Raw genomic sequence first — 17,735 nt, 5'->3', positions numbered from 1 at the left:
AACCTTGTTCATTGTACCATTCTTTCCATTTTCTGTCCTTTTTTTTTTTTTTTTCAAAATATAAAGCTGGGGGAAAAAACCAAATCTCAAATTTTAAATCCTTTGTTTCAGAGGTCAGCCCACTATGGCCCACTGGCTGTTTTTGTTATTTTATTGGAACACAGCCATGCTCATTAGTTGATGTACTTTCTCCCATGGCTGTTGTGCTACAATGGTAGAGCAGTTGTTACGGAGACTGTACGACTCTCCAAGCCTCAAATATTTCCTATCGGGCTCTTTACAGAAAGTTTGCTGACCCCTGCTTTATTTAATTGTGGAAAGCTATTAGTAATCTCTTCATATGCATGCCAATAATACTGGGTTATCCCTTATGCTTGGTTCACCTGTTTCAAAATGGAAAGAAATAAAGCATCCAAGGGAAGAACATTTGACTTTTTATTACTTTTTAAAAATCCAACTTCAGTTATATTAACAGACGAGATTAGAACTTCAAATGTGATACATTATATACTGCACTGGATTTCTATTACTAAAAAGCCAGTTGGAATATGGCCTACACAAATCACGGGTGGGTACAAAAATGGAAGTAATCATTAAGCATTAACTGTTTCCTTTCAACTCTGTCACCGATTGTCTGTACTCTGTGGGGATTTATAGATTCATGTCTGACACAGTTGAAAATCCCAAGTGGGACTGCTTTTCCAAAGATACTCTGTTGTCCTTCAAATAGAACGCCATGTTATTTCCTCCCTGCCTAAGCTCTTACTTGTAATGTTTATAACTTTCAAATGACCTAAACTGATGAATTACAGTTAACACACAGAATGCTGCTTTATCAATTATTAGCAAGACTCGTTCACCAGTACTTCAAGGTAAACATTCTTCACAACAGTTTATTTCCATCTCCTAATACAGTGAAAAAGAACTTGTAACTTTAAGTGAAACTTAAAACTTTACTTTTGTCTTCGCACAATTCTGCCTACAGTTCCAAAGAGAATGTCAAATTAGATGGCTTTTAGAAAATGCTCATAGGAGAGAACAAGAGTTATTCCTCATAATGAATTTAAATTTTATAAAATTTCTGCAGCTATATGTCAACTTTCTGAACTACCCTACCTCTAAATCTAGTCTATTTCTATACACACTTCCAAACAATCTTTATAAATTTTCACTTCTCTGATCTCCTTAACATCTCGATTGCTAAAATATAGCTTCATAAGTCTGCAATTTTTATGAAGATATAAAACATTAATGAATACTTGTGTTCTCATATGTCACTACTCCTATTTATTACGTGTTCCAATAAATCAACAGAATGAAGCACTAAGACACGCTGAAATCTAAACTTAAAACCCAGATGGAACTGCAGTGTATAGATTACAAATAGGCTTTTCTTTCCCAGAATTCATATACAGAAGCCCTTCGGTATATAGCTTTTCCTGAACAAATGACATTAATACATTAATATTTTTCTTTTTTACATTTGTAAAAATTCAGGAAATCTTAAAATAATATCTATTTGCAAGACATTTGGCATAAGGTGATCAATAAACATTTAGGAAACAAAAGCTTTATCGAAATGAATACAATTTGCGGATAAACCCTGAATAAAGTGGCTTTTGGAAGAACTGGAATTTGCAGCAGCCGCCTTTAGAAAGAGGGCCATCCACTCGCAATGGAAAACACTCAAGCATACCATTCACTAGGTTCAGAAATCACCACAATATAATGAATTCTAAGGGCGTGGGGCTCAATTTATGGGCAAACTCAGCACAATCTAGGAGCCCAACATGATATACTAAAGAATGCTTTACCACCCTTCCAGCCATTACACTTCCACCTTATCTTACTCTTGTACTAGGATATATGTATTAACAATGTCACTTACTAATGTACCTAAATTTCAGGAGAATCATGCTTACGGATACAAATCCCCAGTTTTTGAGAGTGTTCAAAGCATCAGCTGGTAAGTTGAGCAAATGTTAACAAATGAAAGACAGCTAGCATTTATGGAGTTGAAAAACCCTACCCTTTAATTAACTTAAATAACATATTTTACCATTCTACAACTGAGAGTAAGGGAGCTAAACTATTTGTGGATTACATTTTCTTCAAGAGACACACACACACCCAGCCCCTCTAGGAAGCCATAAACCAAAACCTATTTTTTAAAGGACTTTTCAAGGTGACTTATACTCATTTTAATGGAGCTCTTAATGTATCTGGAAATTAGAAAATTATTTTTCAGTGAAGATTCCAAAGGACTTTAAATACAGATCAATTTAGTAAAAGAATTGGTGTACCTGAAAGCAGCTAAACCACTCATTCTTTAAAAACCCTACTCCTTACCTGCAAGATTCAGGAGAAACAAATTTCATTTTATTAAGACAGAAGCTTGCCACCCAATTTACAATCTATCAGACTCTATGTTCTTATAAGTACTTTACACGGAGTTTAAAAGTTACATAATATATGCCATTAAGTACTGACTTTTAGTTCCTTTTCTTGTAAGATCTTAAAGGCAGGTGTGAGAAGAAAAAGAAAATGGAGGAAACAGTAGATTACACTTAATATAATATTTTGAAGAAGAGGATTTACCTACAGCTTTTGATCAAATTTCTGTTTGTTCATGTCAGCCACACTTAAGTAGTAAGAATTCAAACTTTTCACCCTTTATGGTCCTTACATGCCACATTATAGGATGCAGAGTCTCTTAATTTATAGAAACATATTTTGTAATGAAAACACCTTACGTAACTCTGAATGGCATGAGTTTCACATTAAGGTTTAAATTACAGCTGTTTCGAGTCTTTCTAAAAATACCAATATACAGTATTGTTTTAGGTGGTCATTTGCATAGCAAACTATTAAACTAGAAACTCAATGGTTCTAGGAAAACTTCACATTATGGATCGTTCCAGAAAGATGTATTCAAAATTAAAATTACTTCTCTTAGAAAACTATAACCTTTATTTGCTCATCCCCTAGTAAGCTAACCACTTTTACCCATCCCCACTTTACATGGTACACCAACCTGAACAGATTTTGCGCCACAATTTCATTCAAAGGGCTCCTCATTCACTTTGTGACTGTACTGGATAATCTAGATATAAGCAAGTTTGGGGATTTTAAAGTAATTGTCCCCTGTATTAGAAAAACATGGTTTATAGTATAGTAAAAAATTTGCATTCAGTAACTGACTTTTGAAAAGATATCTTCAAATTGCAAACACATGTATTTTCACAAAACAATTTGGTCAGGAAGTTTTATTTTAACATTCTAAAGCAGTAATGCTTTAGATGTTACTTAAGTGCCCCAGACAGGATTAACAAAATTAAATGTTTCTAAATTACAAATTTAGCTCTTGTAGGAGTCTCAGGAAAAAAACAAAGAAAACAATTCCCCCTCCCAAAAGAAGTATGAACACACACATTTTGAAGAAACCCCAATGTTTCATGCAGTGGTAGGCAAGATGTAAAAAGCCAACCAAATTCACACATTTCTACACCAATCATATCAGAAAAAAGTACTCCGTAGTCAATCTGTACATCCAAATGCATTTGGGAATCTACACCTACGTTACATTATTTAATGTTATATACATTTATTACCCACCCCCCTTGTTTTTAATAATTTCTTATGTAAAACCTTCATTCAAACCCAAAAAAGATGTAAGACTAACTTGGGGGGAGGGGGCAGATAATCACTTTAGACATTCAGTTAAAATGTAGTTTATCTAAATCACAAAATGTTTAATAAAAACAAATATCTCCTCCATTTAATACTTTGCTTTCTAACTGTACAGTAAATTGCATTGTAGAGAGTACACCTCTATCTTCAGACTGTATCTTCTTTGGATGGAATTAAGATGTAATTGGATAGTTTTAAGATAAATAAATGGGAAGTTGGTCCAACTAAGATGACAGCAGATATATTACACGCAGGATTTAATATTTTTAAATTCTCTCTGTAAAAACAAAAAAGGATGCAGTTGAATTGGAAAAAAAAAAAAAGGCAGGTCAAAAAAGAACCTAGGTTCAATATATAAAAATGTCCCACAATAAGTTGACGATGGCAGTAAAAATAAGAGAAAAAATTAATCTTTCTGGAACATCATTTTTCAATAACATAGAAACACTAGTGCCAGGAAGATTTCTATTCATGTAATTTTAGCATCCAAGTTTCCCTCTATTTCTTTTATTGGAACAAATGCTTTAAATAAACTATTTGTCCTCTTCACTGAAGAGAGCTGGTCTATTTCATCTTTAATGAGCTAGTTTTTGGGAAGATTAGCCATGTACTGTAGTAATGCCTACTGCATAAAATCCAAGCATTTGCTGTGAACAGTTGGAGAAAGCAGTCAGTTAAGAACCTAGGATCAATGGAAATAGATGTTACTTTAAGCCATCCACGAAAGAGAGACCCACAAAGTACCCAGTGTTAAAGCCCAAATCTCTTCTTGCGCTTTTTTTGCTGTGCAAGTTCCACCCCTGTGAAAGAGAAATTGATCCGAAGTTCCAGGTTTTCTTGGGTTTTTAGTCAATTTTCACATTAGTATAGATTTTTCGGACAAAGGCACTTGTTCCCATGTAACCAATTGCTCCTGTAAAGATAAAATAAGATGTTTTGAAACAAATACATACAGAGCAGTATCCATCATTTACAAACAAACACTAAATGTTCTCTGCTCTGGAAAGTTTTTCTTTTTCCAAGATAACATCTTTTGTTAGTATTCTCTCTGAACTTATTAAAATAGTATCATTTTGGGCTTCCCTGGTGGCGCAGTGGTTGCGAGTCCGCCTGCTGACGCAGGGGACACGGGTTCGTGCCCCGGTCCGGGAAGATCCCACATGCCGCGGAGCGGCTGGGCCCGTGAGCCATGGCCGCTGAGCCTGCACGTCCAGAGCCTGTGCTCCGCAACGAGAGAGACCACAGCAGTGAGAGGCCCGCGTACCGCCAAAAAAAAATAGTATCATTTGTTCTGCAAATCACCTGTTACTGTAATAACCAAGTTTGACCTGATGTAATATTTTTATAATTAAATATCAATTAATACATGAAGTTATGAACTATATGAATTAAAATAATCTCTTATAACGAATAATTTCAAAATGACAAAAATTTGTTAAATGAAAAAAACATGTTTTTTTAAAAATTTAAGCATAGATTATTCTAGGTCATTAAAACAATATTAACATGTTCCCCAAACCATATGATGATACCTTATGGGTAATTCAGTAAGAAGTGACTGGGGATTCTCTCAGGGAAGGACTGAGAACCACGACCCAATGCCATTTGAAGCTCTAGAGAGGAGGCTTCTTTTTTTATGTTTAAATTGTAGAGGCTATGTGATTGGTAGAAAGGCAGGCATTTGAGGGCATGCATAAGAGAGACAGGTAAGTAGATCACGAGTTTTTGAATAATTAGCTTCAAATGGGACCCAAAACACCAGAAAGCACGGTTGTTTTTGTCTGTTTTGTTAAATTAAGTTTCTGCCTCCTGGGCCTAAAAAAGTACTTGGCACATGATAAGATACTCAATAAATATTTGTTGAATGAATGAATTAACTGTATAGTTCTTTACAGCAAGTACTAAGGAATCTTTAAAACAAGACAGTTGGTCATTCATATCATAGAGAAGATTCTCCACTGGATTTAGGAATTTACCATCTAAGCCCATTATTCAAAGTCTAAAAGTAAATCTTCCATGAGTTAACGATACACACATATACACCTAATTGTCCACCTTTGATCTAACTTTTATTTGCCCAACTGGTGTATGCAAGGAAAAAATAAGTCTCTTCTGCCTTTACGTATGTAAACTGTACCTCAAAGGAACCAAATGGCTGATAAAAGGAAGTTTCTCCTTAGAGAAGTATCCCAGCTAATAAATATAAAAGGAACAACAGAACAAGAATATTATAACCACTAACGACTTATCTGAGCTAGGCAATAATTATCAATGGCTGCTAACCTCACAGAGACAACCAGGCATTAAATGCCTCCTTATGAAAGTTCACAAACCACCTGCTAAGTATTCTTGCACAAGTATTAATATTCTTGAGTATGATCAAGTCTGTAGATCTAACTACCACTTTACAGAAAATATGGGGGGGGAGTACATAGAGAAGCATTAAATAACACCTAAGGGATATAATCAGCAAAATCCAGAGTGTGAAAAACTCTACAGGAATTAAAACAAACCAACCAAAACCCAACTTTCTTAAATAATTGCAAGGGAAAAGAAAGCAAACTGGATCTTGATGCAAACAAACTGTATTAAAAGAGAAATGAGGATGTGTGGGGTAAATCTGACTACTAAGTGAAATTTGAGCATATTAATAAATTATACTTATATATTGAATATATACTGAAATATTATATATTATATTATATAACTGCATTCTTCCATATTAGTTATATAATAATTATAGTATATAAACAGTGCACATTTTATATATATACACACGCATACATACACACACACACACACACACACACACACACACACACACTGAAATATTTACAGTTGAAATAACATGAGGTCCAAGATTCATGTCAGAAAAAAAGTGGGGTAAGGTGGGACTATAAATAAGACAAGATTGGCTACCAGTTGATAATTACTGATGTGTTAGATGTGTTAGGTACATGGGGAGTCACTACATATATACTACTGTTCCTCTTTTTGTATATATTTGAAAATTCCCCATAATTAACTATTGAAAATATTTTTAAAAACCCACCCAAACAAAACAAACCTATTTTTGCAATGAATAGACATTTATTTTTAATATGAAATAATTATACTACACTTGAAAATAGTGATAATTCATTTTGAAATAATTATATACAAGTCCTTACAAGGTAAGAGAAAATACCATTCAATTTTATAAAAATAAACATGAATTCTTATAAAAATATCTATAAAATTTTAAGTAGAATCAAAAATTTAACTGGCATAATACAACACTAGTCCAATAACCAAATCCAGTTTTCCAGACTTACAAAACATTGTTCCCTTTTGAGCAGAGATATGCTTAAAAGCAAAACAGTGTCAACCTAGAGTATCATTTTTCCTAATCTTATGAGTATCTCAAGAATAAGCTTATAAAAATACAGCTTTATAAAAGGAAGATACTGAATATGCTCTCTAGAAAAGTAAATGTCTTGGGAATAATACACTTTTAAACTTAATTTCCTTAAAACTAAAATACTATGCTCAAAATATAAAGTTTAAAACAATATCTAATTATTTCCCACCTTAACATAATTTTTCCTACATTAAAAAAATCAACAAATATTTTTCTTTCAATTACTGACTGAAAAAGCATTTTAGTAACATAACCTGATCCGTATGTATAATTTTTGTATTATGATGACATTTTAATCACTTCCACTGTGAACTGCTTCCCCTCCCCCCAAAACACAAATTAACACTGAAGGCATATAAACCCTTTAAAGAATAAATGTTGGGACATTGCCAGAACAGCAGGGAACTGTAAATGTGCCAAGACTGTTAGGCAGTAACATGAAATTTCAACAGGAAATGTGTTCAAAAACTTTAGCTAAATTAATTCAATTTTCTTTGTAAATGTCAAGATATTACCTCTCCAGGTCTTCCTTAAATCATATTATAGAAAGATTCAAGAAAAAAGTAACCTTCTGCATAATCCCATGACTCCATAACTCATTGATTGCTGGTGATAATCAAGAAAGATCTCAGAGGAGGAACCAAGATGGCGGAATAGAAGGACATGCTCTCACTTCCTCTTGTGAGAACACCAGAATCAAAACTAGCTGCTGGATAATCATCGACAGGAAGACACTGGAACTCACCAAAAAAGATACCCCACATCCAAAGACAAAGGAGAAGCCACAGTGAGATGGTAGGAGGGGCACAATCACATTAAAATCAAATCCCATAACTGCTGGGTGGGTGATTCAAAGACTGGAGAACACTTATACCACAGAAGTCTACCCACTGGAGTGAAGGTTCTGAGCCCCACATCAGGCTTCCCAACCTGGGGGTCCGGCAACGGGAGGAGGAATTTCTAGAGAGTCAGACTTTGAAGCCTAGTGGGATTTGACTGCAGGACTTTGACAGGACTGGGGGAAACAGAGACTCCACTCTTGGAGGGCACACACAAAGTACTGTGCGCATTGGGACCCAGGGGAAGGAGCAGTGACCCCATAGGAGACTGAACCAGACCTACCTGCTAGTGTTGGAGGGTCTCCTGCAGATGCGGGGGGTGGCTGTGGCTCACCATGGGGACAAGGAAACTGGCAGTAGAAGTTCTGGGAAGTGCTCCTTGGCGTGAGCCCTCCCAGAGTCGGTCATTAGCCCCACCAAAGAGCCCAGGTAGGTTCCAGGGTTGGGTTGCCTCAAGCCAAACAACCAGCAGGGAGGGAACCCAGCCCCACCCATCAACAGATAAGCAGATTAAAGTTTTACTGAGCTCTGCCCACCAAAGCAACACCCAGCCCTACCCACCACCAGTCCCTTCCAACAGGAAACTTACACAAACCTCTTAGATAACCTCATCTACTAGAGGGCAGACAGGAGAAGAAAGAAGAACTACAATCCGGCAACCTGTGGAACAAAAACCACATTCACAGAAAGACACACAAGATGAAAAGGCAGAGGGCTATGTACCACATGAAGGAACAAGATAAAACCCAAGAAAAACAACTAAATGAAGTGGAGACAGGCAACCTTCCAGAAAAAGAATTCAGAATAATGATAGTGAAGATGATCCAGGACCTCGGAAAAAGAATGGAGACAAAGATCAAGAAGATGCAAGAAATGCTTTAACAAAGACCTAGAAGAATTAAAGAATAAACAGAGATGAACAATACAATAACTGAAATGAAAACTACACTAGAAGGAATCAATAGCAGAATAACTGAGGCAGAAGAACAGATAAGTGACCTGGAAGACAGAATGGTGGGATTCATTGCTGTGGAACAGAATAAAGAAAAAAGGATAAAAAGAAATGAAGACAGCCTAAGAGACCTCTGGGACAACATTAAACGCAACAACATTCGCATTATAGGGGTCCCAGAAGGTGAAGAGAGAGAGGAAGGACCAGAGAAAATATGTGAAGAGATTACAGTCGAAAACTTCCCTAACATGGGAAAGGAAATAGCCACCCAAGTTCAGGAAGCACAGAGAGTCCCATACAGGATAAATCCAAGGAGAAACACATCGAGACACACAGTAATCAAATTGGCAAAAATTAAAGACAAAGAAAAGTTATTGAAAGCAGCAAGGGAAAAACAACAAATAACATACAAGGGAACTCCCATAAGGTTAACAGCTGATTTCTCAGCAGAAACTCTACAAGCCAGAAGGGTGTGGCATGACATACTTAAAGTGATGAAAGGGAAGAACCTACAAGGAAGATTACCCTACCCGGCAGGATCTCATTCAGATTCGCTGGAGAAATCAAAAGCTTTATACAGACAAGCAAAAGTTAAGAGAATTCAGCACCACCAAACCAGCTCTACAACAAATGCTAAAGGAACTTCTCTAAGTGGGAAACACAAGAGAAGAAAAGGACCTACAAAAACAAACCCAAAACAATTAAGAAAATAGTCACAGGAACATACATATCGATAATTACCTTAAACATGAATGGGTTAAATGCTCCAAACAAAAGACACAGGCTTGCTGAATGGATACAAAAATAAGACCCATATATATGCTGTCTACAACAGACCCACTTCAGACCTAGGGACACATACAGACTGAAAGTGAGGGGATGGAAAAAATATTCCATGCAAAAGGAAATTTTAAAAAAGCTGGAGTAGCAATACTCATATCAGATAAAATAGACTTTAAAATAAAGAATGTTACAAGAGACAAGGAAGGACACTACATCATGATCAAGGGATCAGTCTAAGAAGAAGATATAACAATTATAAATATATATGCACCCAACATAGGAGCACCTCAATATATATGGCAACTGCTTACAGCTCTAAAAGAGGAAATCAACAGTAACACAATAATACTGGGGGAGTTTAACATCTCACTTACACCAGTGGACAGACCATCCAAAATGAAAATAAATATGGAAACAGAAGTTTTAAATGACACAATAGATCAGATAGATTTAACTGATAGTTATAGGACAGTCCATCCAAAAACAGATTACACTTTCTTCTCAAGAGCACACGGAACACTCTCCAGGATAGACCACATCTTGGGTCACAAATCAAGCCTCAGTAAATTGAAGAAAATTGAAATCATATCAAGCATCTTTTCTAACCACAATGCTATGAGATTAGAAATGAATTATATGGAAAAAAACGTAAAAAACACAAACACATGGAGGCTAAACAATACGGTACTAAATAACCAAGAGATCACTGAAGAAATCAAAGAGGAAATCAAAAAATACCTAGAAACAAATGACAATGAAAACATGATGATCCAAAACCTATGGGATGCAGCAAAAGCAGTTCTAAGAGGGAAGTTTATAGCTACAAGCCTACCTCAAGAAACAAGAAAAATCTCAAATAAACAATCTAACGTTACCCCTAAAGGAATTAGAGAAAGAGGAACCAACAAAACCCAAAGTTAGCAGAAGGAAAGAAATCATAAAGATCAGAGCAAAAATAAATGAAACAGAAACAAAGAAAACAAAGCAAAGATCAATAAAACTAAAAGCTGGTTCTTTGAGAAGATAAACAAAATTGATAAACCATTAGCCAGACTCATCAAGAAAAAGAGGGAGAGGACTCAAATCAGTAAAATTTAGAAATGAAAAAGGAGAAGTTAAAACAGACACTGCAGAAATACAAAGCATCCTAAGAGACTACTACAAGCAACTCTATGCCAATAAAATGGACAACCTGGAATGGACAAATCCTTAGAAAGGTATAACCTTCCAAGACTGAACCCGGGAGAAATAGAAAATATGAACAGACCAATCACAAGTAATGAAATTGAAACTGTGATGAAAAATCTTCCAACAAACAAAAGTCCAGGACCAGATGGCTTCACAGGTGAATTCTATCAAACATTTAGAGAACAGCTAACACCCATCCTTCTGGAACTGTTCCAAAAAATTGCAGGGGAAGAAACACTCCCAAACTCATTCTAATGAGGCCACCATCACCCTGATACCAAAACCAGACAAAGATACTACAAAAAAAATTACAGACCAATATCATTGATGAATATAGATGCAAAAATCCTCAACAAAATACTAGCAAACGGAATCCAACAACACATTAAAAGGATCACACACCATGATCAAGTGGGATTTATCCCAGGGATGCAAGGAATCTTCAATATACGCAAATCAATCATTGTGATACACCATATTAACAAACTGAAGAATAAAAACCATATGATCATCTCAATAGATGCAGAAAAAGCTTTTGACAAAATTCAACACCCATTTATGATAAAAACTCTCCAGAGAGTGGGTAGAGAAGGAACCTACCTCAACATAATAAAGGCCATATACGACAAACCCACAGCAAACATCATTCTCAATGGTGAAAAACTGAAAGCATTTCCTCTAAGATCAGGAACAAGACGAGGATGTCCACTCTCACCACTATTATTCAGCACAGCTTTGGAAGTCCTAGCCACGGCAATCAGAGAAGAAAAAAGAATACAAATTGGAAAAGAAGAAGTAAAACTGTCACTGTTTGCAGATGACATGATACTATACATAGAGAACCCTAAAAATGCCACCAGAAAACTACTAGAGCTAATCAATGAATTTGGTAAAGTTGCAGGATACAAAATTAATGCACAGAAATCTCTTGCATTCCTATACACTAATGACGAAAAATCTGAAAGAGAAATTAAGGAAACACTCCCATTTACCAATGCAACAAAAAGAATAAAATACCTAGGAATAAACCTACCTAGGGAGACAAAAGACCTGTATGCAGAAAACTAGAAGACATTGATGAAAGAAATTAAAGATGATACCAACAGATGGAGAGATACACCTACCATGTTCTTGGATTGGAAGAATCAATATTGTGAAAATGACTATACTACCCAAAGCAATTTACAGATTCAATGCAATCCCTATCAAATTACCAATGGCATTTTTTACGGAACTAGAACAAAAAATCTTGAAATTTGTATGGAGACACAAAAGACCCCGAACAGCCAAAGCAGTCTTGAGGGAAAAAAACGGAGCTGGAGGAATCAGACTCCCTGACTTCAGACTATACTACAAAGCTACAGTAATCAAGAAAATATGGTACTGGCACAAAAACAGAAACATAAATCAATGGAACAAGATAGAAAGCCCAGAGATAAACCCATGCACCTATGGTCAACTAATCTATGACAAAGGAGGCAAGGATATAAATGGAGAAAAGACAGTCTCTTCAATAAGTGGTGCTGGGAAAACTGGACAGCTACATATAAAAGAATGAAATTAGAACACTCCCTAACACCATATACAAAAATAAACTCAAAATGGATTCAAGACCTAAACGTAAGACCGGACACTATAAAACTCTTAGAGGAAAACATAGGAAGAACACTCTTTGACATAAATCAGAGCAAAATCTTTTTTGATTCACCTCCTAGAGAACTGGAAATAAAAACAAAAATAAACAAATGGGACCTAAAGAAACTTAAAAACTATTGCACAGCAAAGGAAACCATAAACAAGACGAAAAGAGAACCCTCAGAATGGGGGAAAATACTTGCAAATAAATCAACGGACAAAGGATTAATCTCCAAAATATATAAACAGCTCAATTAGCTAAATATTAAAGAAACAAACAACCCAATCCAAACATGAGCAGAAAACCGAAATAGACATTTCTCCAAAGAAGACATACAGATGGCCAAGAAGCACATGAAAAGCTGCTCAACATCACTAATTATTAGAGAAATGCAAATCAAAACTACAATGAGGTATCAACTCACACCAGTTACAATGGGCATCATCAGAAAATCTACAAACAAATGATGGAGAGGATGTGGAGAAAAGGGAACCCTCTTGCACTGCTGGTGGGAATGTAAATTGATACAGCCACTATGGAGAACAGTATGGAGGTTCCTTAAAAAACTAAAAATAGAATTACCATATGATCCAGCAATCCCACTACTAGGCATACACCCAGAGAAAATCATAATTCAAAAAGACACATGGGGCTTCCCTGGTGGCGCAGTGGTTGAGAGTCCGCCTGCCGATGCAGGGGACACGGGTTCGTGCCCTGGTCCGGGAGGATCCCACATGCCGCGGAACAGCTGGGCCCGTGAGCCATGGCCGCTGGGCCTGCGCGTCCGGAGCCTGTGCTCCGCAGCGGGAGAGGCCACAACAGTGAGAGGCCCGCATACCGCAAAAAAAAAAAAAAAAAAAAAAAAAAAAAAAAAAGACACATGCACTCCAATGTTCACTGCAGCACTATTTACAGTAGCCAGGCCATGGAAGCAATCTAAATGCCCATCGACAGACGAACGGATAAAGAGGTTGTGGTACACATATACAATGGAGTATTACTCAGCCATAAAAAGGAATGAAATTGAGTCATTTGTGGAGACGTGGATGGATCTAGAGACTGTCATACAGAGTGAAGTTAGTCAGAAAGAGAAAAACTAATATCGTATATTAATGCACGTATGTGGAACCTAGAAAAATGGTACAGATGAACCGGTTTGCAGGGCAAAAGTTGAGACACAGATGTAGAGAACAAATGTATGGACACCAAGTGGGGAAAGCCGCAGGATGGGGGGTGGTGGCGTGCTGAACTGGGCAATTGGGATTGACATGTATACACTGATGTGTATAAAATTGATGACTAATAAGAACCTGCTGTATAAAAAAATAAATAAATTTAAGAATTTTTAAAAAAAGATATCAGATTAAATGATGAGTTCGGGGAATAATATTCTGAAGGAAGGATGGTCAATAATACTAAACGAAATTTTTGATTGCCAAGGGATACATAGGATGTTCCCATAAAACACAAATCCAGATTTAGCTTTCAGTTCCTATTCATCTTTCCCTCAAAGCTGGTTAACTAATTATCACAAGGAAAGGTTATCACAGCAGCTATAAATAAAATGTGTAACTATAATATAGAGAACTGTCTTCCCTTATAGCTGGTGAAATTAGTTTTACTACTTTACAGTCAGTATCATTTGTATATGTGTGTACACAGTGGTCACATACATGGTATATATGAACAGAACAGATTCTTTTTTTAAAAATTTTTATTTTATATTGGAGTATAGTTGATTTACAATGTTGTGCTAGTTTCAGTAGTACAGCAAAGTGATTTAGTTATACATATACATATATCTATTCTTTTGCAGATTCTTTTCCCATAAAAGTTATTCCAGAGTATTGAGTAGAGTTTCCTGTGCTATATACAGTAGGTCCTTGTTGATTATTTTATATCTAGTAGTGTGTATATGTTAATCCCAACCTCCTAATTTATCCATCCCCTCCATCTCTTTCCCCTTTGGTAACTGTAAATTTGTTTTCTAAATCTGTGAGTTTGTTTCTGTTTTGTAAATAAGTTCATTTGTATCATTTTTTAGATTCCACGTGTGATATTATATGATATTTTTCTTTCTCTGACTTACTTCACCTTGTATGATAATCTCTAGGTCCATCCATGTTGCTGCAAAAGGCATTATTTCATTCTTTTTTATGGCTGGGTATAGATTCTTTTTTTTAAATTATCATGTAACATTATATTAGTTTAAGGTGGACATCATAATGATTTGATATATGTATGTATTGCAAAATGACCACCTCAATAAATTTAGTTAACATCCATTACCTCACATAGTTACAAAGGGTTTTTTTCTTGTGAAAGAACTTTTAAGACCAAACTCTTAACAGCTTACAAATATACAACACAATATTATTAAATCTAATCACCTTACTGTACATTACATCCCCAGAAGTTATTCATCTTATAGTTGGAAGTTTGGACCTTTTGACCACCTTCATCTCTGGCAACTACCAATCTGCAGAACAGATTCCTCTGATGAAGGAAGAAAGCAATCTTGGTACCCTAAAGAGGTCCACAAATGTCATACCAGGACCTAGGTTTTAACAAGATCACTCTGTTTTCCTTATTCTATTGCCCATCCTATAGCTAAAGGTAGAATTACCAAAAAAAAAAAAAAAAAAAAAAAAGGTGTGTGTTGAGGGGGGTAGTTCTGAATTATACACTATCTGGAAATGTCTCCAGAGTGATCAGTCCTTAAGTCTTACATCATTCCTATGAGGTAACTAGGGAATTAGCCTCATTTATTGGGTAAAAACCTGAACCAGAAAAAAAGTGAGCTGCTTGTACATTTTCCCTTAAGATACCTCTGCCAGGACTCAGTGTCATGAATGCTCTGAGGTGAAAACACAAGGTGTAGAAACCCAAAGAATCTACAGAAACAAAGACATAACCCCAGAACAGAAGGAGAGCCCAAGACGCTTGGCCCTCCTCAATCCAGTAACTGCAGCAGCCGGCACTCACTGAGCATCTGCCATCCACCTGATGTTTACCCACAGTCAATCACTGACTCTTCATCACAACCCTGTAAGGTAGGTATTACTACTGTTTTGCAAATGAGAATGTTGAGGAAGAAAGGTTAAATAATTTGGCCACAGTAACAGGGTTATTAAGTAGAGGCAATACGATTCACAACCAGGACTAATTGGTCCCCCAAAGTCTAGCTCTTCCCAGAAATTCTCCACCATGCCTCCCATGTAACTGGCTATCTCTTAACACCTAATAACAGACCTGCATTACATTTGCTTTACACACATGACACTATCACAAATAACTACTCTGAAAGCTATGCCCATTTTATAGATTAGAAAATGAGATTTAGAAAGGTTAATACGCCTTCCCATGGCCACAAAAAACAGTGAGTGGCAGCATGGAGATTTAATCCAGGTCTCTCAGGCTCTTCAGTCCATGTCTTTTCCATTTATCATGCTGCTTCCAGAAGTTCTTTATTTTCTAGTTATTTCACACATACTACAGACTCTATTATATGGTGATAACTATTACCTCTTCCACTTAAGGGAAGATTGTGATAGACCCATGAAACAGTGGTATTATCCTCATTTTACAGAGGCTTGGAGAGCTTGGGGAACTGGATCAAGGTATAGAACCACAGGTGGCACAGCCAGAACTTAAGCCCAGTCTACAGACACCCAAATGTGTACTGATAACCAGTCAACTGTGCTGCCTCCTGGACACTGCTACCTCCATGAACAGTGGAACAGAAACTTCCAAACAAAAATCATTCAGCCAAACCTTAACCTGTTTACATAATAATCTTTTGCAAACAATCTAAACTAAAAAAAACAAACAAACAAAAACAATAATTCTCAACATGAATAAGAAACTAATTGTGGTATGGAAAATAAAAATAGTGCTATACAGAATTACTAAAAACAGGAAAGTAAAAAAGAAATCAATGAGGTAATAAATTAGATTTTAAGGAATAGTCAAAAGGACTGAAATCAGATGCTTGAGTTCATTTTGGTATTCCTGATCAAACAACAGAAAGTAGTTTCTTAATTTCCAATTACTGTATTTTTCTGATTCAGAAACACTCAAAGATTTACTTATGATGTTCCAGGAAGTTCAGAACTTACCACACATTATCCCTAAGGCTGTGCTAAATACCGCCATATATCCAAAGTAAAATGATGTCTGAAATAAGCCATACATCCTGAAATAAAACCAAAAAATTATATATAGTATATCTGTTTTTACTTTAGACATAAGGCCTAAATTCTAGTATTTAAATGACAAACAGCTTCTAAAATACAAAATGAAAAAATGTCTCCACTTACTTTGTTTTGAAAAAATAGTAGTAAAAGGAATACATGTAAACATAAATTGCAGTTGATGCAGCAGAGAGAAAACTTGTCCATTGCCTGAAGAAAAAAAGTAACCCTTTTGAATGGATGGCACTGAAAGATTTTAAAGCAAAGACTTTTATAAAAATATCCTTTAAGATTCTGTATATTTAAAAACAAATGCATGTACAAATGTACAATGGCATTTAAATATATCAACGAGGAGAAAGCCTAAGAATTGGAAAGAGAGATCCTAAATTTTGTCAAATTTCCTATTATAAATGACCCTAAATAAACCATTTCCTTTTTTAGACCTGTCTCCTAGTGTTTAAACTAATGACCCTCATTAATACCAAAAAATTTTTTTCTGACTGATATTATTTTTCCTCTAAAATCGTCAACATGTTTATAATTGAAAAAAAAATCTCTATACTATCTTAAGGAGGAAAATTTCTATACAGATCTTTTACTCCACTTGATATACTTCAAATGGAATCTTATTTTAAAATATTATGGTCCCCAGAGGTTCCTCCCAGAAATAAGTACTCACCACCTATAATCCTCTGCATTTAGTAGAAAGTATGTGCACACGATGGTCACACAGACGGTCACAATGCACAGGATGACCAGCACCAGCATCATGAAGCCATAGACATAATAGATCTTATACGCCCAGAAAGATGTGAAGATGAAATACCTAAATACAACACAACGAAGACATAGTTTTCTAGTCTTTATTCATGTAGCTCACACTGCTCTTGCTAAATATCACTTGCACCTTAGTTCTCACTTTTCTCTCACTTCAATCTCAATATTTTTCTTTCAAGTAACTTCCAACAGTTTCCCTTACCCCCTTTTCATTAAGTCATTTAAAATTCTCTCAAAAATATTTTCTTCAATAATCTTTCAAAAACAGACTCAT

The 17,735-nt window shown here is 35.8% G+C and overlaps 1 protein-coding gene across 1 annotated transcript in view; it reads right to left on the bottom strand.

The window, feature by feature from the left end:
• Positions 1–422: 422 nt before the first annotated feature.
• TM9SF3 (transmembrane 9 superfamily member 3) overlaps positions 423–17,735 on the bottom strand; it is a 77,237-nt gene continuing 59,924 nt past the window's right edge. The window contains exons 12-15 of the mRNA XM_059054510.2: positions 17,364–17,510; positions 16,808–16,891; positions 16,607–16,683; positions 423–4,603 (exon numbers count right to left, since the gene is read on the bottom strand). Of these exons, the coding sequence (XP_058910493.1) occupies positions 4,536–4,603; positions 16,607–16,683; positions 16,808–16,891; positions 17,364–17,510 (376 nt within the window). The 3' untranslated portion in view covers positions 423–4,535. The remainder of the gene's footprint in view (positions 4,604–16,606; positions 16,684–16,807; positions 16,892–17,363; positions 17,511–17,735) is intronic.

Source organism: Kogia breviceps, chromosome 2, assembly GCF_026419965.1.
Source record: "Kogia breviceps isolate mKogBre1 chromosome 2, mKogBre1 haplotype 1, whole genome shotgun sequence".
In the NCBI taxonomy this organism is placed as follows: domain Eukaryota; kingdom Metazoa; phylum Chordata; class Mammalia; order Artiodactyla; family Physeteridae; genus Kogia; species Kogia breviceps.
Note: the sequence above shows the minus strand (reverse complement) of the source record. Positions and strands in the feature narration are given on the sequence as shown.